Genomic DNA, 20,521 nt, shown 5'->3' with positions numbered 1-20,521 from the left:
TTCAAAGCGCATTGCTAAAAGCGGTTCGACTATCGGAAATTAGTGGATTGTAATGACGAAACCGAGGTCGGCAATTGAGAGAGCGATGTGCGCCGGGTGTTCCTGCAGCGAATGCAGGGGCGATCGTGTTCCTACATGCGCTAGAAGATTGCAACTACAGGTGATCCCTGTCCTTCTTTGGAGAAGATCTTGATCATCTCAGGCGAGACCTCCTAGGCTCCAAAGCTAAACATAGATTTCGAAGCGTTTTCCAGCGCACTGGAGTCTACGGCCAAAGCGGAAGACGGTCACCTGTACTCCGGAAGTGTTCTGTGAAAGTATTCCAGTCCGATTGGCTTCAGGACTGTACAAAAGATGGCTGGTGGAAGAATCAGTGAGACCTTGAGCTCGACGTTGACACCGTTTTGGCGCACGTGGTCAACCCCAGCGGCGTCTGGGGCGCTAATGCAGTCAACAATTCCAGTGGACTGGAACAGCACAGGCACGAGCATGCATGCATGCTCGAAGATGACTGCCGGTTTCCTTTCCGGGGGTTGGGCTACGAATTTTGACACTATTGCTGCTTGTCTGAACCTAGCGCGATCGTGATCTATGTCCCGTAGAAGAGTTTCCGCGCAACGACCAAGAAGTTGCCTAGGTATTGCTTGGTATAGCCTTAGCAAAGCTTCAAGTAAAGCTTGCTCTGCAACTTTGATCAGGCTCCTGGATTTTGTACCTATCATTGCGTGCGGCTGAACACGCCGAGGTCATACTGGTCCGTCAGGCCCCCATACCCATGTAAAGATCGTCCCAAGATGTTCGTCCGTCTCCACTGGCCGACTCACAATATCTCCGTTCAGATACCCCGAATAACGAGGTGTGAAATCTCTTCTCGTATAGTCCCATCACCAATACTCTGTTCGGCCCGCGAATGGGGTGGCCTTGGAAGACTTGATTTTATCTGTCATGAGATTTCTGGACCGTTCTGATTCACCGGAGCTATCCAGAGTAGCGGTTGCGCTATCCCGAGAAGTCCCACTGTGATCGCAAAGCTTGTTTCGGTCTCGGTACAAGTCACGGCGAAGGTTCGGGCTTGCACCGTAATCAACGGTTGTCCAGAAGGGGAAGATGCCGTTGATTGTACATACATACGACTACTAGGACCATACTGAGGGTTGATTGGAGTATCGAGTAACGAACTGCAAAGTATCCGTTACGTTCACTTCGGAACGCTCGCCACTGAGGCTTCATCTCACATGTCCTTTTCGTGTGGTTATAGTGGTAAAAATAAGATCTGCATTATGTTCTCATCGATTGTAATGCACGATCTCTGGTCGTGAAAGAAAGCATAACGGAAAAATACTCAGTCAGCCTCGCCAAAGTCGCTGTGCCCAGTCTCGGTCGCGTGCTGTATCGCAGCCCGCTCTCCAGCCCCCTTCCAACCACACTTGTTGCACTTGATGTCGAACTTTTGTGTGTCGGTGAAGTAATGTGCTTTCTGCAGCTGCCCGCAGAGTTCCCTTGCCGCTTCAAGAATTACGTCATCTTTTGCGTCAAACAACTTGATGTCTTGCGAGGGGTCCTGAGGTGACACTCCATTTGGCACGAGAGCAATGGTGTCGTAGTGGATTCCAGAGTACACCAGGATACATCGCCGTGGCCTGCCCTCGTTGAATCGATCTACCCGGTTGTCTTGAACATTGACGCTGGCGATCTCAATGTCGAACTCCTGCGACAGAATGCTGAGTTCAATGCCACCACCCCACGAGTCGGAGTAGGATATCCACTTGCAATACTCATCGGGAGAGCGTTGCAAGATGGCCTCATTGTACTGCTCCGGATCTCGTTGTATGGCCTGCGCAACCAGCGATCTGAGCTCGGTCATGGAATCAAGGGAGTCGGACAAGACGGCGCTGCCGACTGCTCGAAACATGCAGGAGTTATCATCGGGCATAACTCGAAGGACCATGGTGCCACCACGGTCGGGTACCGGAACTTCGGGGGTGTCCTTGAGTGCAGAGTTCTGCTTCCGTTGAAGTGAGAGCGGTGCAGCCTGAGACGTAGATGCTTGGAGTTCCTGCTCCTGCTTCCGCTCACTTGGATCGCCCGTAGCTTGTGCAATGACTATGATGGATGCGCCGTTTAGCTTGAGATCGGTGTCTCTCAACAACGTCGACATGCCGTATAGCGAAGGATCGAGCGGTTGTGGCGGATGGTTCCATTTCAACTCGAAGAGCGGCAGTTCCGTCTTTTCGCTGATAGAGGAGAGAAGGTCTGAGACAGCGGCGTCATCGTTGAGTGATACTGTGTGAGTGCCATTGGGCGCGCGTAACCGGATACGAATGGGCATGTTGTGATGGGTCGGCTGTAATAATTTGGTACAGTTGGCATACGTGAGCGGAGTGGTATCGAGCGTGAGTGAGGGGGCTTCGAGGGCGTGGCGCGAGATGTCAGTTGACTGGTGGGGCGGCGATCTAGCGGTGGAGAGGTGTTAGATGGAAGCTGCGATGAGTGAGTTGACGTATGAAGGAAGGAACGAGTTCACGAGTGCGCAAGCACGAAGGAAGGTTTGTTGGAACAGAATCGTTTGTCAGCTACGGAAAAAAACGCTACAAAGGCGACAGTTGGCATGGAACAAGTGGCATGGCGTTGGGTGAATGTTCCCGAATCATGGAGGTAGGCCGACCCGGGGATGGGATGGGTGGCAGGGATCGGCGAACCGGCGAATCCTAACTTCCGCTCCAGAGTCGCGACTTCTACGTTCACGACGCGACGACGACGACGTCGTTAGTATCTGGCGCACTGAGGATACCGCAACACAACGCCATCGGCTGAAATATCGCAATCATGGCGTCTGCACGCGCTCCAAGCTCGACGCCGGTGCCCACCACCGAGACGGCCGAGTCGGCTGGCGCAACGTCGACCGTCACGGCGCAGGAATGGGAGGCCATGGCAAACCTCCTCAAGAATGTATACGACTACAGGACCGACGAGTAAGTACTTGCGCTGCCTGCGCCATGCCTTCTTTGGCTCATCATCATGCAGTGGAACATACGACCCTACCAAGCTCTTCCAGCGCAAAGTGAACAAGCGCGCCGTGCCCGACTACTACGACATCATCAAGGAGCCCATGGCCCTGAGCACCATCAAGGCCAAGATCGCGCAGAGAGAATACAAGAATGTTTCCGAGTTTGTACGCGACTTGGCGTTGATTCCCCACAATGCGCAGGTGTACAACAGACAGGACTCGCAGGCATATGTGGATGCGCTCGAAGTCAAGAAGGTCATCGAACGCGAGTTGAAGAGGCTGGTCGACGACAAGATCGTTCCCGAGACCGTCGCCACACTGCCGTTCCTTGGCGAGATTCCGGAACAAGACCCGCTGCTACCAGAGGAGGAAGAAGAGGAAGAGGAAGACGACGACGAAGAGGAGCTCGAAGTAGACGAAGAAGAGGACGACGACGAGGAAGACGAAGGCAAGCGCAAGCGCCGGCGCGGTCCGCGATCCACAGCAGCCATCACCAAGCGGGAAGGCGGCTCGAGAGCAGCAAAAGAGGACGCCAAGAACGACGACCCAGAATCACGAAAGAAGCGTGGACGCCCGCCGCGGGTTGATACGCCTATGGAAGCGCGAATCAAGACCATCATGAAAGCCATAAGGAAGCCCCGGAATCAGCTCAACAAGCTCATGGTCAGCGCCTTCGAACGCGTCCCCGATAAGACGGTAATGCCCGAATACCACTCCGAGATTAAGAACCCAATGGCCATGGACATTCTCAAGCGCAAACTCAAGCGGAAGAAGTACAACTCGGTCGACCACTTCATGGTGGACGTGGAGCTCATGTTCGAAAATGCAAAGCAGTACAACGAGGAGGATAGCCAGATCTACAAGGACGCTGTGCATCTCCAAAAAGAGGCGCGCAAGGTTGCAAAGGCCGAGAAGGAGAGGCCGGATACCGACTACGTCATGGAAGAGGGTCGCATTCCTATGCCTAGCGGCATTGTGCACAATGGTGAACTGTGGAAGGTTGGTGACTGGGTGCATATTCAGAACGCCAACGACCTCACAAAGCCAATTGTGGCCCAGATCTACCGCACCTGGCAAGATTCGAACGGCGGACAGTGGGTGAATGCATGCTGGTACTACCGCCCGGAACAGACTGTGCACCGTTTTGACCGGCACTTCTTCGAAAACGAGGTCGTCAAGACTGGCCAGTACCGAGACCATCGCATTGACGAGGTAGTGGACCGGTGTTTCGTCATGTTTATCACGCGTTACAACAAAGGTCGTCCCCGCGACTTTCCTTCTGATAAAGAGATCTACGTCTGTGAGGCTCGATACAACGAAGAGAACCACAAGCTCAACAAGATCAAGACATGGGCCAGCTGTCTACCCGACGAGGTGCGCGACAAGGACTATGTCATGGATCTATTCGATGCGCCTCGGAAGTTGAAGAAGGTACCCAGCCCGATTGCGTATTTGCTCAAGGACGACCAAAAAGAGGATGACGATCTCCCTAAGCCGGAGTGGGGTGCTGAAAACGCTCCTCCAAAGATTGGCGCTGTGCATCGTCGTCCGCGGGACCCCAAGGTAAGCGAAAGGTATTCTCCCTCACCACGAATACCAATGCTCACAGATCTTATAGGATTCACCACCGCCTGAGCCCACCCCACCACCCCCACCGACTCCTCCTCCTGCGCCCGTTATGCCCACCCCAAGTTTACCCCCGGCTTCGTCGCACGGTTACGAATCTTCAAGAAACTATCCCATTGCGCAAGCCCCGGCCTTGACGCCAATGCCTGCTCCAACACCACAACAGCATCATGTTGCTCCAACATACACGCCGACCCATGCGACACATTATCACACCCACTCTCAGTCACCCGCTCCACATATGCACCAGCAGGCACCCCAGGCGCCTGCATACCAGCCAATCACGCCACATGTACCCTTTACACCTCAACCAGCTGCCCCCATGCAGACCTTCCAGACGCCGCGCGCTGCGCCAGGCTACCAACAGCCGTATCCTCAGCAGTTGCCGCTCAACTACAAGGCTCCACAGCCTGTAGAGGTCTACGTCATGGCCGACCATGCAAACGCCAGTATACCGCTTGAGATCCGCGAGCAGTTCCAGCGCGACGAAAAGGGTCGTATCCTCTTCTTCACCGCGCCGCCGCTCAATGTGGAGGAACCACTGACTAAAGATGGACGCCCATTGGGACACTCGGCTCGCTACCTTGCCGCCAAGGCAAAGAAGGAAGCCCTGAAAGCCGCCAAGCGCAATGCTGGAGAGGCCAATGTCGATGAGCGTGAGCAGGCAGCCAAGAAGGCCAAGGCTGATGAGGAGGACAAGTTCAAGAAAGCAGTCTCAGAACTCGGCACGAAAGCATTAAGGGCGTTGGAAGACCAGCTCGCCATGACTACAAAGGCTGAGATGGAGGGTCTCTTCAACGGGCAGACTGAGCAAGGTATTTCTAAAGTGCTCGATCAGCTCACTGTCGCTCAGAAGATGGCCACGCAGCAGGAGTTGGAGCGAGAGATACACATCAAAGAGCGCGAGGAGAGCAGGAGGATAGCAGTCACCGGCATGACTGCGCGATTGGAAGAGAAGTACTGAGGCACTGTGTACGATCCATTGTATTTGTGATATCCATTGTACGGTTACAGAGAGATCATGGCGTTTTGCTGGTCAACAGTGGCTCGAGTACCACATGAGTATACTCCAGGTCTTGGTTGTTGTCTTCAATGGAATATTGTTCTTTTTTCTGAATTGCCAGCTCTTCATTCTTGGTCTGATTGCCATGATCTTCTGCATTTAACAATTTCAAAACACGAGCCCTAGTCAATAACGGCGGGTACAAACCATATGGTTCTCTTGTCGTACTCTCTTGTCCATATTTCCAGACCTAGCGCTACGTCCTGGCCAAGGTCTTTTGCCTGTCGTAAAAGGAACTGCACGTCGGGCCACCCCCGCCCCTCTACAGCTCGGAGTGGTGATCTCCAGTCCCCTCCAAAATCAGGATCCGCTCCATGTTTCACAAGAAACCTCACTCCAGGTAAGACTCTGTCTCCGTATCCGCGATAACCCGCTTTAGCTGCGTGCCACAACGCGGTCACCGGTTCTCCAGTGTCAGGTACGCCATCAACGTACGCACCGTGTTGAATAAGGACTTGAGCGAGGTCGTAACGATGGTGCTGTATTGCCAAAGTGAGCGGTGTTAAGTCTCCAATTGTTCCGTTAGGATCCAGATAGCCGTCCTGAATGATGGCGCGTAGAACTGAACAACTGCCTTCCTTCAGCACATAATCCACTTCATGTTTCTCCAATCCCTTCCTCGCCCTGTCGATGTACATGTGGGATTTAAACACTCTCTTCATGAAGCCTTTGTCAGCGTGCCTTGCCACTTCCTTGGTCAAGCGGAACCAGCTGAAGCTGTGTGATTGCGAGGAAGGAAGGCAATCGTCAAGTAGAATATTTCCGGATCCCTTTGCGCCTTTTCGGATCGCAGCGATCAGTCCGGGCCAGTTGCCGGGTCGGGATGTCTTCTCGGTTTTGGAATCGTGGGTTGAGAGGATGTCTATGATGGCTTTGACTACGTGCACTTGGTCACACGCTGCAGCTGCTTCTAGAGGACTCGGAAAACAGGAGCAGCTTTCCCTCAAACGTCCCGGGTTGCCTGAAACGAGATCTGTAAGCTGTTGCAGTTTCCCGGTCGCGGCCAATGCTGCGGGTAGGTCGTCTGCAATATCTGGTTCTCGAATTTCGGAGTAGTCGCGCAGGAACAGACGCCACCGGAGTTGTTTGTAGTATACACTAGATAGAGCTGTGCAGACTTGCATCGTGTATTGTTTTTGTAGGTCGTCCGTGAATTGACTCTTTTCATGCTCCAGTAAAGCATTAACGAGGTTCCGCAAGTATTCGACGATGGGCAAGGGCGCTTTCTGCCGTCGGAAGACCTCATGACTTATAATCGTGCCGCCATGCTGAGCAAAAAGCTTCTCAAATCTCGCGTTATCTATGGCGATGAAGATGTGACGGCCCATCGGACTGGGTATTTTGAGCTCATCTGTTGAGTACACGGTGAGCGGTTGTCGCTTCAAGATCTCTTCTTGGATCTCATGGGCGAATAGTTCTATGCGCGTAAGTTGGAGTTACGTTCATGATATTATCGAGACGTACTGCAGACAAGTCGGTAGTCGGCTACGTACAATGCCCCTATATCTCCAACAAAGAGGCCGATTATACGTAGGATTAATTCGGTTGGAAGATCCAATAGTTCCATGATGTACTGGTGTGCTGCAGCTAAATGGGAAGAGAGGAACAATGCTAGCTAGCCGGAACCTGTAGATCCAGAAGACAGCCTTGGAATGTTGCCTAATCAACGTTACGCAATGACGTGATGGTGGGGCACGTCTTAGGCGACCTCAGTGTCTTGTTCAAGAAAGCTTGTTCTCTCATTTATGAAATCCTGTTGCAAAAACTATGCTACGAAATTACGTCTTTGGGATATGCATTTCTCTACGGTGATGACTGAACCCATTGGCGAACCCGAAAATTCCAGTGCTCTTTACAGCGGCCAATACGGGTAACCGACAACCCAGCAATCACCACCATGGTTAGGCTCTGAGCCGTCTTCGTGGCTGCTGAAAATTGCCTTATCGCCAAAAACATCACATCGTGTAGAGACGCTGTCTTGCTTGGACAAACCGAGTGCCGTCCATACTATTCACTCTAGTAATCAAGCCTATCCTGGAACATCTCCTTCTCGTATACCTCCCAAAGATCGGAGCGCTCGAGATACTCCTTTCCGTGATCTCTCATGCCTCAAGCAAGAAACGACACCTGCTATATCCCCATAATCTCGCAGCCGAAATTGCAGATTTCCCGTCCTTCCCATGCAAGCTGGGGTCCGCGCCGTGAATGAGTAGAAACTTAACATCCTTCCAGTGGCCATCGTTGGCCGCCATCCACAGAACAGTGTTCCTGTTGGGTGTGATACTGTCGATCGCTGCACCGTTGTCGATAAGAACACGTGCAATATCATATCGTCGTCTCTGGAGAGCGTACTGGAGTGGGGTTTTGTTTGAGTGGACTTTGTTTGGTCTGATGACACCATCTCTGACAACTGTTTATATAGGTTCATGAAGTCAGTAAATGTATCGCATATAGTGTAAGCATGTACACTTACGCATGCTCCAGATTTCAATCCTGCCTTTTCTGTACAGAGTCTCCATAGCTTGATCATCAAGACTGTAGTGCGTGTTGGATCCTTGTTATGAGCTACAAGCTTGGGATAATCGACTTCCAAGACGCGATATAACAGAGCTGTGTTGCAATATTCGATAGCGTCGTTAACAAGCCAATCGCCCAGCTCATCGGGTGCAAACCTCGCGAAGAGCTGATTCTTATCGCGGAAGTCAAATAACAGGTTTCCAGCAACGTTCTTGTGTAAGCGTACGGCCATGCACAAAGCCTTGCCAATCTTCTTGGCAGCATTTCGCATATCTTTCCATGAGCCGCAATCGCGCTTACCCTTGACGTTTTCCAGAAGATAACCTAGAATGCGTTCAAGCATCATATACTGGTTAGCTACAATGGCGGCTTTCAACGTACTTGGTAAGAGATCATGAGTTTGTCGGAGGAGCAAAGCTGGGGTAAGGGCCGGTTCTTCGAAGAGCGCAAGATCCTCAGATGCGGCAGCAATGGCGATCATCATGTCCCTAAGAGAACACGGCCGCTTCTCCTTGTTGACAATCTCGACGCCCTTTGTGTAGGCGCACAGATATTTTGGCTCTAGAGCCATCATACTCATACACAAGACCATCACTCGCGCAGGGTAAAGTGTAGAGTCTGGTTCGGTTGCTTTGGCTGAGTTCCGGACGAAGTCAACGACCTGGTTTCGTGTTGTTTGACGCCCCATCGCGAACTTGTGGAGGATCTCGCCACCATACTTCTCGAAAAGACGGGCCGAAGAAGGATCATGCAAGAAGTTGGCTATATTGGTATGAGCGATAGCCGAAAGAATGCAGTTCTTGATCGTGTTTGCGAATGTCCCTGTTTCTCATTAACATCTCTGAGCTTCAGGCCGGTGCGTTGTACTTACTGCTGACGAGTCGATACTGTACGACACCTTGTTGTCCAACCTTCTCCGCAAGAGCCGCGATGACGTCTTCGAAAACCTCCAAGGGTATATCTAACAGCAGCATCTCGACTTGTTCCCCAGATATTACTGATTCGTGACGTGTTGTGCAAAGAGCTTCTCGATATTTATCTTGCGGAGGATACTGTAGGCCGTCAGAGACTCGGAGGCGAGAACATGTATAGCGTAAGGTAAAAGACCTGGTCCGTGAGCTCTCAACATCTCAGTCTGCCTTCACCTTGAGTTCGCGACTCTTACTTGATAAGTCGGCAAGCGATCGCAATGACCTAACTTTACTAGTGCAATGCGTGAATGAGTAAGTGAAAGCAACTTACCCAAGCAGCGCGAGACGTTAGTTTGTGTTCCACAGACATGGAAAACATAGAAAGAACTCTAGACACGAATTATGCTGCGCACAAGATCATGCGTCAGTGATAGTGTATAATCACGCAGACACTTTGTGATGTCGTGACAAATGACAATCGGAAGTCAGCTGCCGAGGGCTCAGCCTATTAGTATCAGTGCATGCTATCCAACATACTCATTAGATCTATATTACTTGCAGTCAGCTTGTTTGACGGCCAACTGTTCATTTCATTCAGTCAGTCATCGATCCAATGGCCGGAAATGCTTCGAGCCTTGATCTTCTACCCTTCGGAAGCCAGAAAAGGGAAAACAAACCACAGTAGGTTTTTGAGAGTTATGCACAGCGCTTACTCACTTTTTTTTTAGGTTTCTGTCCAGCACAATTACTGTGAAAGTGTGCAAGTCGTGGTCGGACAGACCAGATCTAAGACAGACTTTTACTGTTCAAAAATGCGTGCTTTACAAGGAAGATCAGTTTGAAGAGAGGTGTTTGATCAGTCAAGACGAGATTGTATATCTCGAGGCTGATCCCGAAGACTTCAAAACGTACTTGGAATGGCTGTACACCCGCCGTCTGCCTGAACATATTGGGAAACCGCGACGGGATAATTCATCGAACCTAAACTGGCTGCCAAGTTCATATGGCCTCGCTTGCAAAGTTGGGGATCCACGCTATCAGAACCTCCTGATCGTTCGCATGTCCTGGTACGCCCGAGAGATCGATGACTTTCCAAAAACCCGGTTTGTTCGCAGCTTATATCTCGAGACGGAAAGCTTGTCTACAAATGTCCCTGGCAGAAATTTGATGGTTGATCTCTGGGCGTGGAAGGCGAGACCTGATTGGGAGTCCATAGACAACCTTACTAAGGTAGTTTGCCCGGAGTTCGTCGGGCAGCTGTGTGCGGCCTTGATAGATCATCGGAATACGCCTTCTGAAAAGCTAGTAGCGCCATGGGCAAACTCCAAGGTTGACCAATATTTGTGGGGAGTTAGGCGTGATGAACGATAGTTGAAAAGCAGATAGACTTGGGACGATTGAATGCACGATGATGAACACATCGCAGGGTGATTCTGGGACTTTTTAGGCCTAGCGTCTTGGCAAACGCGTGAAGAAGCGTCATCGACGTCTATCCTCCGACCTCTTCCACCTCAACAGACACTGAAACTCACCACCCTGGGCATCGAAGGTTACGTCTTTTCGGTGTTTCATGCTTCCATTAATCTACACGTTTCAGTACCGATCAAGGCTTGTCCAAATTGTAATGATCTTTAGTGTCCAACGGACCACATTTATATTTACGGACATCAAGAGCATTGTCGGATATAGGTAAATACGGAGGTGGTTCACTTTCTTCAGCCTCTTTATGATGTTGTTCCTTAGAAGCAGTAATACAACATGAATACCAAGCTCGATACAACGGTATACTCTCGGCTCGACCGACGGTCTACTACCGCACCAAAAAGCATCATCTGCATTTGATGGTGCGCAAACATGACCGTTAGTATAGCGAAGGTCCAAAGTCTTCTGGACGCGATTGAAAGTCCAGACAGTTCGGTTCATGCACACGTAAACTATGGCGCCGCTCGGTCGGCTTCCTCCAAAGCCTTTTCCGCGCTCACCTTGGCCACTATCTCAACTTCCGGCATGAGTGCTGGGCTCGCATTCTCCACTGCCTTGACATCGCCATCCCACTTCAAGCGAGCGAGGGTCATACCCTCGGGGCCGTTAGCGTCGTCGTGCTCTGCGACCAGGATGAGGGTTCGATGGATGGTAGGCCTGGAAACACACTGCTGTAGATGGGCTGCACGTATGTCGTTCCAAGGGTTGCTCGAAGAATAGAAGTTGCCGAGCATTTGGAATCGAGAATCTCCTGGTCTCATCTTCAGCCAAGACTGCTCGAGCATGGAGTTGATCGGTACAGCTTTGCAAAGTTAGCGAAGATGCAGAGCGTCATGTGTGAACACAATCATGAAGTACCTTTTTCGACCAGACTATACCACCCGTACACTTTCTTGGGCGGCTCATTCAGAGTCGTTAGGCTCTGCGCTGTTGTGTCTTGGGAGGCTGTTGCGCTGGCACCCGGCTTATCGACATCGTCATCATCGCCGTCATTCCCGTACGGATCATCCCCACCCCATTCTGCAGCTTCTTCTTCCTTTAAGTCGAGCCAATCTTGATTACCGATATCAATGTTTGCACCCCATGCGTCCGCGTCGACACTGCTGCAGCGCCCAACACCCACAATATCTTCCTCATCTTGGCTGGAGTTGAGCAGAACGACCACCACCCCCTTATGGCTAAAGTCTTCTTGGTCGGCTACGATGAAGTAGAGTGGATGAATTGTGTCGTCTTGATCGCGCAGGTGAATGAAATAGTTGTACACGTCTCGTAAAGAGCGACCGCTGAAGTCTGGCTGCGGGGCGAGTTTGGATCTCGCTGTAGTTGTCTCGCCCGTGTTGATGCTGTCTTCAAGCTGCTGGCGACCCGCCGCGTCCAAAGCAGCTGTGTGGAAAATAGCGAACTTGAAGCGAGACAAGCCGTCCAGCGTCGCGCGATGATGTTCCGCATTAGGGACCTTCTTGGGAAGTGTTTTCGCAAGATCTTTGGTTGAAGACATGGTGTTGTAGGTATTGTTGCGTGTAATTTGCTTCTCAGTAAAGAAGCCCTCTCGGAATAGGTGAATGAGCAGGTGGGGATGACCTACTAGCTGTCGTAGGCGGGCCGCGCCAGACAATCGCAGGCGTAGAAGGGGAGAAAACCTTGGGATCAGAACCGGTTTCTGATTATGGTGACTCCAGCCTTAGTGTTGGTTGCCTTGGCGTCGGGCACCGGTCGCTGACGTGCGGTGGGTGTGGTGATAGTAGCAGGTGGGGCGAATGTCAGTGGCTGTCGTACAGAGTTCGGAGGGCACTACAGGAAAGCGCGTAAACGTATGGTATGATGTCAGAGGCTAACTGTCATGCGGACTTGCTCACCTGCGGGCCGAGCCTCCCATACAAGCAAAGAATCTGCCATCTTGCTCCTTCTCACACTCTGCCAACGCTATGCACTACTTTCGGAATATTTTTCCTATCAACGTATCTGTTAGTGAGATTTCGGTTCTTGGTGATGTACAACAAGTGATGAGATCTTCGACTACTCGATAGAAAACTGCTGATGCTCTATAGGTACCAACCAAGCGCTCGCTGCTTGATTGAGTTCGTCAACATTAGACAAGACCTTACAGAATAAGCTGGAAATATTACTGTATGTCCCCAGTCGCTGCCAGGAGAGTGCATCGTCTCTTCAAAGCTGTTACTAGCCCCATGATCATGCAATCAGTCGAAATGCTAAGGTCTTTGTCTTTCAACATACAAGTAAGCAGCCTTAAAAAAAGAGCAGAATTCGTGTCTCCAGCGTCAGCATGAACCTTTGCCTACCGGTGAGATTAAATAATAGATCCTAGGCCGAGACACTCGGGGAGTACAGACAAGGCAATTCCGGCCCTTCTTGAATCTCAAAAAGTTTTCTATCTAAACTTTCCCAGACCGTTGACCGAAGTCTGTAACCATCTCTCACTTTACGCAAATGTTTGGATCCACTATTCTTCAGTGTACCCAAGTAGGAGAGATTGTAATCTCCAGGCGATCTACACTGTCAGTCGATCCACGAGGGCCAACATTAGTGTAAAGAATATGGTTGCGTTCTTGTTCATGCCTCACAAAATCATTCTCAGGCTCTTCACTCGATACACAGCTATGATGCTCAGGACTCTCTTCATTACAAGTCTCATAGGCCCTGGTATTGCTGTGCCGGGTATGATCTTCAACTGCGCAGACAACCTCCAAGGTAACTATCCGCCTCCTTAGATATGAACTTCGTTTATCTTTGCTCAGACATTTGCAATAATATGTGCTGGGGCGCTTACTGCACTCGACCGTCGTTTGGAGCAACACTGAAGTATGATCGTTACGGTGGTACAGGCAATCGTGACAGTGCCATCGGAAGGACTCGTCAAACATCGGCTGGCTGTCTTCCTAGACCCAACCGTTATAACGTATTTCCACCCGTGACGAAAAACCACCTATACCGAAACAAATGAGGGGTACTTTGGCTTTGCTTCCTTATAACCCCACCCTTACGACTATGTTCGCCCTATAACTTTGATGTGTTATGCTATAGCGACTTTTAAATACAATAGACCCTTCGCACCTCAATATTACCATCGCATTATCACTCTTACGCCTCCTTCGCGGCACACCTTCTTTCGTTACGGCCCAGTGTCCTATGATAAGATAACCGTTAGTAAGGTCCTGTCTCTTTTATAACCCTTACCAATGTCTTCTCTAAGTCTAATAATGCGATTACCATAGCATCAAGTCATCACCAGCCTTGTTCGTGCAGTGGTGCGCGATTTGATGCAAGATCGCCATAGGGATCGGTACATCGAGGCGATGGCCTTACTTGTTCTGGCAAGCGTCAAACAGCGTTGCGTAATTTATTTCCATAACTAACCAAGACCAAGCTAGCTGACTCATCAATAGCTGTGCCAGCAGAATGATTGTCAGCAAGTAAGATCAACTAGTTAACAGTCACCCGTCATATCAAAACAACTTTTCTTACACCCTCATGCACTTGCAGCTTCTGCTTTGTGCACGCCGCTTAGTGCTCACCCCTGTCTCGCTTGGCATAAGCCTTACCTTAACTGTTCTAGCTCCAGCTAGTGTGGCTCTTTGCTACCTGTCCAGAGAAACCGCTAAACTTCTTATTTATCCGTGCTTATAGTATCTTATAGAGTACAACCTCTCTCACTGCGTAGCAAAGCAGCTTACAAGGTAGCATATATAACACAAATATAGTGATTCTTGTTGTTACTGGAACATCCTGCCCCACCAATGTTTCTTTTTCCTAGAGTTTTGGTCCTCTACTAAGCTGCTTTCCCCACCTATGTTCGTGCTACTGCCTGGACCAACATATTTATTTGAACGATTTTCATTGCTTATACCCCTCGAATTCCGAGACTTAATGGCCGTGAAAGGATTGTTGTCTTTAGGTATTGTGCTCGGACGCTCTATGGAATGCATACTGTAATGCATTCCACCCACATGCTCATTCAGCTGATCATATAAGGTCGCGTTTTGTTTCACGAGCTCCTCAGCTTCGTCTTCATCCTGAACAAAAGGTATGCCCGCTGTGATGTAGAGTTCTGGATCAACAAGTGACTGCGGCGGATCGATACCGGTCCAGGCCTGTACGTGTTTGGCGTTCAGAATGTGGATAGGAATGAGTGTTGAAGTCTCTGCCAATGTAATCTGCGGCGCCTCTTTCAATGCTTTGGGTTGCCAGATAAGTCCACCAGGTTTCAGAGTCATCATATGGCTTGCAAAAGGCCTTGCTATGGTTCTTTTCCAACCTCCACGCAGTCGCAAAACCAAGTGCACGACGCTACCCTAGTCAAATTTAGCCTATGTCAACTTTTGAACATTGGATGTTGGAAAACAACCTCCACAATTCCATGGCTACTAAGAACGGTTTCTTTAGAGACGCATTAGTGTGCTGGCTTCTCCTTTAATCTGAGAAACTCACCATCAGTTATCTGCATACGTTGAAAGATAATCCTTTGCTGATCTGGGGGGATGCCCTCTACATCATGTATCGCAGTTTTCAGCTGGATACCTGTAGTGACATCATTGATGCCGACCTGGAAGGATTTCCCGGTGAGTGTTTTGACATCAATGGTAAACGTGGGAAACGTGATCAACTTATCCGGAACCACGAACACAGTTTTTGATGGTTTGATATCGAGCAACAAACTGCCGACAACGGTTCCGTCATCTGAGTTATTCTGGGATCTTTGTTACTCTTAGCAGGGTTAAAACTCTGTTTCAATGTCTGTTTACCTTGAAGAAGCAGGTGCTGCAAGAAACTGTCGAACACAGTCGGGAAAGGCGGAATCGGGTAATCCATCAAGGTAATACTTCCCATTGACAAAACAGTGCGCTTTCTTTGATGTAGCCGATCCAACCGCTACAGCGAATTCTCGATTGGAGTCGAAATCGATGAACATGGCTTCTTGATCTACTAATTTCAGCGCTCAATTGACTTGCACACCCTTAAGTTAATTCTCTTACCTTGCATGGCAATAAACCACCCGCCAGCTTCTCGAACCGAACTGGGAAGGCCGCGGAATCTGTCGACATGATACAACGGGAAGTGCCCTAAATCTGGAGTGTAGAACATATACCCGTCGTTGGGAACCTTTGAAGTGCGCCGGAAGCTCAGTGAGATTTCACCGTTTGGCCCTGTAGCAAAAATACGACTGCAAGCACCAGTGCTTTGATCCATCTCAGCGAAAGAAAGTGCAAGTTCTGCCATGTTGTTTCCTGCTCTTAATACATACGCAAGTTCAAGCGCAGATGTCGAGTACTGTTGCACGCGTGGGTGCGGTGAAAAATTGATCTGTATTGTTACTGCTATCTACCATCTTCATTTATCTGTGGTGTATAGCTGTTGCTTTTTCTTGTTGAGGCAGTGCATCCTTGTTGCCATTACAGTGGCTTGTTGCTTTGGCTCAGCTGAAGTCATTGGTTCCCCACACTGCCCCGGCACTGCCCCGGCACTGCCCCTTACCGCCTGAGCAATTCCCGCCACTCCTTCTCCATCGCCGATCACCATCAGGAGAAGCGAAAACATGAGACACCAGTGGTAGAGAGTACACTGTTGGCGCTGCGCAAGAAGATGCACTGCCCACAGCGGGGTCGCGTGCTGGCGGTGCTAGCACATGTGTGGATGGGTCGGCGCAGTTAGGCTTGCGTAACCGTGGGGTCAAATGTGCCACAGCCACCATACCTGTAGTTTCCTTACTGCCAGTTATCGTTCTTAACTACTTCTTGTTCTAAGCATAACTTCTGCTCTTCATTCTCAACCGCTACTCTACTGCAAGCTGCGTCACATGGCTGCCAAAACGGACCACACTGTTTGCTGCGGTGACAGCGGATTGTCGGTAGCTGCGAATGTTATCGGAATTCTAACTTTTGTTCTTGGCGCGGCCTTGACCTACTTCGCATATTTTATCCTTTCTGTGAACGCTCTGGAAGACTTACGGACGATTTATGAAGATCAAGAACGATGGCGTATCGAACTACAACCAATCATCAATCATTGTGAACAAGAATACCATCGGAATGATCCTACTTTCTCAAAGTACTGCCAACAGCTAAAGGTAGCATTGGAACAATCTAATCGGGTAACTAATGCAATCACCCGAGAGCTTGAAAAACTACCTAAGTTCGACAACGAATCAAGAATTCCACACGCCTTTCAGATCCGACGTCGTGTAATTTGGGTATTTCGGCGCCAAAATATCATCGGGTATTTGGACCAACTTTTCAGAATCAAGACCGATGTGTACTCGATTTTCATGTCTTACTTGATACAGTAGGTTGTTCGGGAAGATACCGTTCTTGCTTTTTCTAACATGCACAGTCGGACAAACGATCAACTAGGCAGCTTATGAAATAAAACGCGACCTTATACTATCAGCTGTTTAGCCTTAGCCTTTGCAGACTTTTTTATTATTATTACAGTATGTTTAGAGACTTTTTTAAGATAAAGCGCTAACTAGGTGACTACAGGTGTTACACGGGGGTTTACTATACTTCTCTAAGCTTAGTCCGTACTAAGGCGAGATAGATATTAGCGATAGTCTGTAAGGTAGCGTATAGAATAATTAGGAAGAAAAGAGTTATAAACCTTCTATTTTATAAAAAACAAAATAGTAATACGAAGTGAGCTAGATTATTTAAAGCTGTAAAATATCTTTTTTATTCTTATTACTGACTAAGAGCTAGACTATAAGACTAAAAGTAGATAGTATAGATACCTATAAGAACTATATATTATAAACCTAAGGACTTATAATTTTTTGTTTTCTGCAAGTCGGGGGGGTATCATTAAAATAAAACTTTAAAAAAGTAAAAAGTGGCTATCCCTCTACTTATTAGTTATAAAAGTTAATAAAAAAGATAAAGTAATAATATAATTTAAACACTAGACTAATTAGTGTTTTATAGTAGTAAAGCTCTAACATCTATACGCGAAAACTAAAGTTAAAAAAAATTTACTAAAGGTAACTAAAAAAAGACACCTATTAAACCTTGGGAGGGTATAATAAGGATTACTAGCTATTAGCTAGTAATATAATTATAATATATTATAAAGAGGAGAGAGGATATAGTATATTTACTATAACTAAGAAGGGTTATATAAAAGCCTAGCTACTTCTAACCTTTATATTAATACTAACTTTAAGTATCTTCCTATATATAATTAAATTATACTATATATAATTAAATTATACTATATTTAAATATATATATTTCCTCTTTATCCTTATCTAGGAAGTCTTCTAGCTTAGCCTAAAAACCTTAGCTAGATAGGTACTAATTAATATATCTATAAGTACGTAATATACCTACCCTATATATACTAAGGAGCTACCTAAAGTAGTCCTTAATAAGTTAGATAAGTAATTACTTAAGTTCTACTACCTTTTATAAACTAAGATAGTAAATAATATTAATATTATTAATACCTCTAATATTAGTAATATTAAAGTAGAAGAGATAGTAAAAAAGAGTAGAATATAGATACTAAAGGACGTAGAGGAGGTTATCTATAAGGCCTAGATTAATAATACTAGTAGTAGTAAAGTCCTTATAATTAGCTATCTTACTATCTTAGTATTAGGAAAGGGATTAAGCTAAGAGACTAAGACCTAGCTATAATAGTAAATAAGTAATATTAGAAGGGTAATTAATAATTAATATCTTAGGCTTAAGGAGAGGGAATTTAAATAGATACTATAAGGATAAGAGAATAAGGCGTAGATAGCGCTAGTACTAATATTCTTCTAACTAAAGCTAATTATTAGATAGTAGTAGCTATACTATAAGTAGCTAGTTAGTTATTCTTAAGAAGGGGTAGTAGAGGTAGTAGTAGTAGAGGTAGTAGTAGTTATAAAGGGTAGAAATAGTAGAGGATAGTAGAGGATAGTATATATATTAGAAGGTTATATCTTATAGTCTCTAGTTTATATATAATACTATTATATATCTTTAGTATCTAGTATTTATAATATACTATATATACACTAGTAGTACTAAATATAGGTTTATATAAGCCTATAGTTACTTAGTTAGTACTTTATCTTAAAAAAAGTCTCTAAATATACTATAATAATAAAAAAAGTCTATAAAGGCTAAAGCTAAATTAAATAGTATAATATATTATATTTTTATATTAATATTACCTTTTTTTTAATAATATATCTTATTAAGACTATTAATCTTCTTATAGTAAGATTTTAAAAATATATATATCTAATCTTTATTATATATAAACTAGTTATTACTTATTAAAGTATTAGTTATATAGTATATAATTACTTCTTTATCTAATTATAGTAATTCTTTAAAGAAAAGAATACTAACTTCTACCTTTAGTAGCTATCTATTATTAATATAAGTATCTACTTAGCCTTTATAAGGATTTACTTTTACTTAGTATATAGGTATTAGAGTATATAAAGATACTAATATCTTAGTATTAAAGTTTTATCTTCTACGTAGCTAGTAAGGCGCTTATAAGTAGGTAGTAGATAGAAGTAATTAATTATTATAAGAAGAGTAGTAAGTATATTCTATACTATATTAAAAGAAAAACTTATAAAAGGTTCTATAAAGGTTTAATAATAGATAAATAGCTAATAGATAATTAATAATTATTTTATACTCTACTACCCCCTTAATATAGAGTAGAGGGAGTACTTATAAGAAAGCCCTCTTACTTACTTTATATACTAGTATAAACCTCCCCTTCTTAGAGTTATAGTCCCCTTATAACTCTTCTACTTATAGGCTTTACTAAGTAAAATTAAATAAATAAAAATAAATAAAAGAGAAGAATAAAAGAGAGATAAAAGTTAGTTTAAACTTATAAAATCTAAGAAACTAAAGTAATATAAAAGAAATCTTTTAGACTAAGTAATACCTTATATTATTATAGTAAGTATTTTTAATAGAATTTAGGTTATAGAGCTATAATTTAGATTCTATTACCTAAGTAGTTAGTCTTTTACTTCTTATTATAATTACTATAATATAAGGCTATAGTAGGGGTAAGAGGTATAGTAATATTAGACGCTTATAGGCTACCTAAATAAGAGTAAATATTCTTATCCTAATTAGTTAGTAATCTAATAGTAAGCTTATTTAATTCTATAAAGTACCCTATCTTATTTAGTTTTAGAGTAATCTTATTAGCTAGTTAAGCTAGAGTATTAGCTTAAGTAATATCTTTATCTTATTTATTCTAATCCTTATATTAAGCTAGAGCCCTCCCCTTATTAGTAAAGAAAGATTAATTAAGGATATTCTCTCTAAGTACTACTATAAAAGTAGATATCTCTAGTTATTATTAAATAACCTAAGGTTCTTTAACTATCTTAATAACTTTTTATTACTTAACCTTTATATATTAAATCTACTATTCTTTACTTATATTATTAATCTTAATATATTCTAGTTATACTATCTTATCTTCCTATAAGAGTTATCTAATTAACGCCTTCTAGATAAGATTACTAAATAGAATATATAAGTTAGCTAGGAAAGCCTACCTAATACCTCTAAACTAATTTAGGTGTCTAGAGGGAGTAAAAGGAGGAGCTATTAAGTTTTAATACGCGTTATAGATTTCCTTATAGGTACCTATAGCTAGTACCTCTATAATACCTTTATAAACTTTAATAAACTATAAAAGAATAGTATTTAGCCTTAGCCTTTATAAACTTTTTTTTTATTATTATTATAGTACGTTTAGAGACTTTTTTTAAGATAAAGCGCTAACTAAGTAACTATAGGCTTATACCTATATTTAGTACTACTAGTATATATATAATATATTATAAACGCTAGATACTAAAGATATATAATACTATTATACGCCTACTAGAGATAAGATAATTTATAGTAACCTTCTAACTTATATACTATC

The 20,521-nt window shown here is 45.6% G+C and overlaps 5 protein-coding genes across 5 annotated transcripts; 1 reads left to right on the top strand and 4 right to left on the bottom strand.

The window, feature by feature from the left end:
• Positions 1–1,342: 1,342 nt before the first annotated feature.
• On the bottom strand, positions 1,343–2,329 carry ACET3X_001085 (uncharacterized protein; the record flags this gene model as incomplete). Its single annotated transcript, XM_069446337.1, has 1 exon — positions 1,343–2,329. One exon carries the CDS (start codon positions 2,327–2,329, stop codon positions 1,343–1,345), a length of 987 nt encoding a protein of 328 aa, XP_069311327.1.
• Positions 2,330–2,826: 497 nt separating this feature from the next.
• On the top strand, positions 2,827–5,597 carry ACET3X_001084 (uncharacterized protein; the record flags this gene model as incomplete). Its single annotated transcript, XM_069446336.1, has 3 exons — positions 2,827–2,972; positions 3,025–4,570; positions 4,626–5,597. 3 exons carry the CDS (start codon positions 2,827–2,829, stop codon positions 5,595–5,597), a joined length of 2,664 nt encoding a protein of 887 aa, XP_069311326.1.
• A 474-nt stretch (positions 5,598–6,071) lies between these two features.
• Positions 6,072–7,263, bottom strand: ACET3X_001083 (uncharacterized protein; the record flags this gene model as incomplete). Its single annotated transcript, XM_069446335.1, has 3 exons — positions 6,072–6,075; positions 6,132–7,113; positions 7,161–7,263. The coding sequence occupies 3 exons, from the start codon at positions 7,261–7,263 to the stop codon at positions 6,072–6,074; spliced, it is 1,089 nt and encodes a 362-aa protein (XP_069311325.1).
• A 3,795-nt stretch (positions 7,264–11,058) lies between these two features.
• Positions 11,059–12,104, bottom strand: ACET3X_001082 (uncharacterized protein; the record flags this gene model as incomplete). The annotated part of the gene is made up of 2 exons (XM_069446334.1): positions 11,059–11,408; positions 11,465–12,104. The coding sequence occupies 2 exons, from the start codon at positions 12,102–12,104 to the stop codon at positions 11,059–11,061; spliced, it is 990 nt and encodes a 329-aa protein (XP_069311324.1).
• Positions 12,105–14,411: 2,307 nt separating this feature from the next.
• ACET3X_001081 (uncharacterized protein) lies at positions 14,412–15,811 on the bottom strand (the record flags this gene model as incomplete). Its single annotated transcript, XM_069446332.1, has 7 exons — positions 14,412–14,429; positions 14,572–14,916; positions 14,970–15,001; positions 15,053–15,318; positions 15,367–15,544; positions 15,598–15,656; positions 15,711–15,811. 7 exons carry the CDS (start codon positions 15,809–15,811, stop codon positions 14,412–14,414), a joined length of 999 nt encoding a protein of 332 aa, XP_069311323.1.
• Between the last annotated feature and the right edge of the window lie 4,710 nt (positions 15,812–20,521).

The sequence above is a fragment of the Alternaria dauci genome, chromosome 1, assembly GCF_042100115.1.
Source record: "Alternaria dauci strain A2016 chromosome 1, whole genome shotgun sequence".
Classification (NCBI taxonomy): domain Eukaryota; kingdom Fungi; phylum Ascomycota; class Dothideomycetes; order Pleosporales; family Pleosporaceae; genus Alternaria; species Alternaria dauci.
This window is presented reverse-complemented; position numbering and strand designations above follow the sequence as displayed.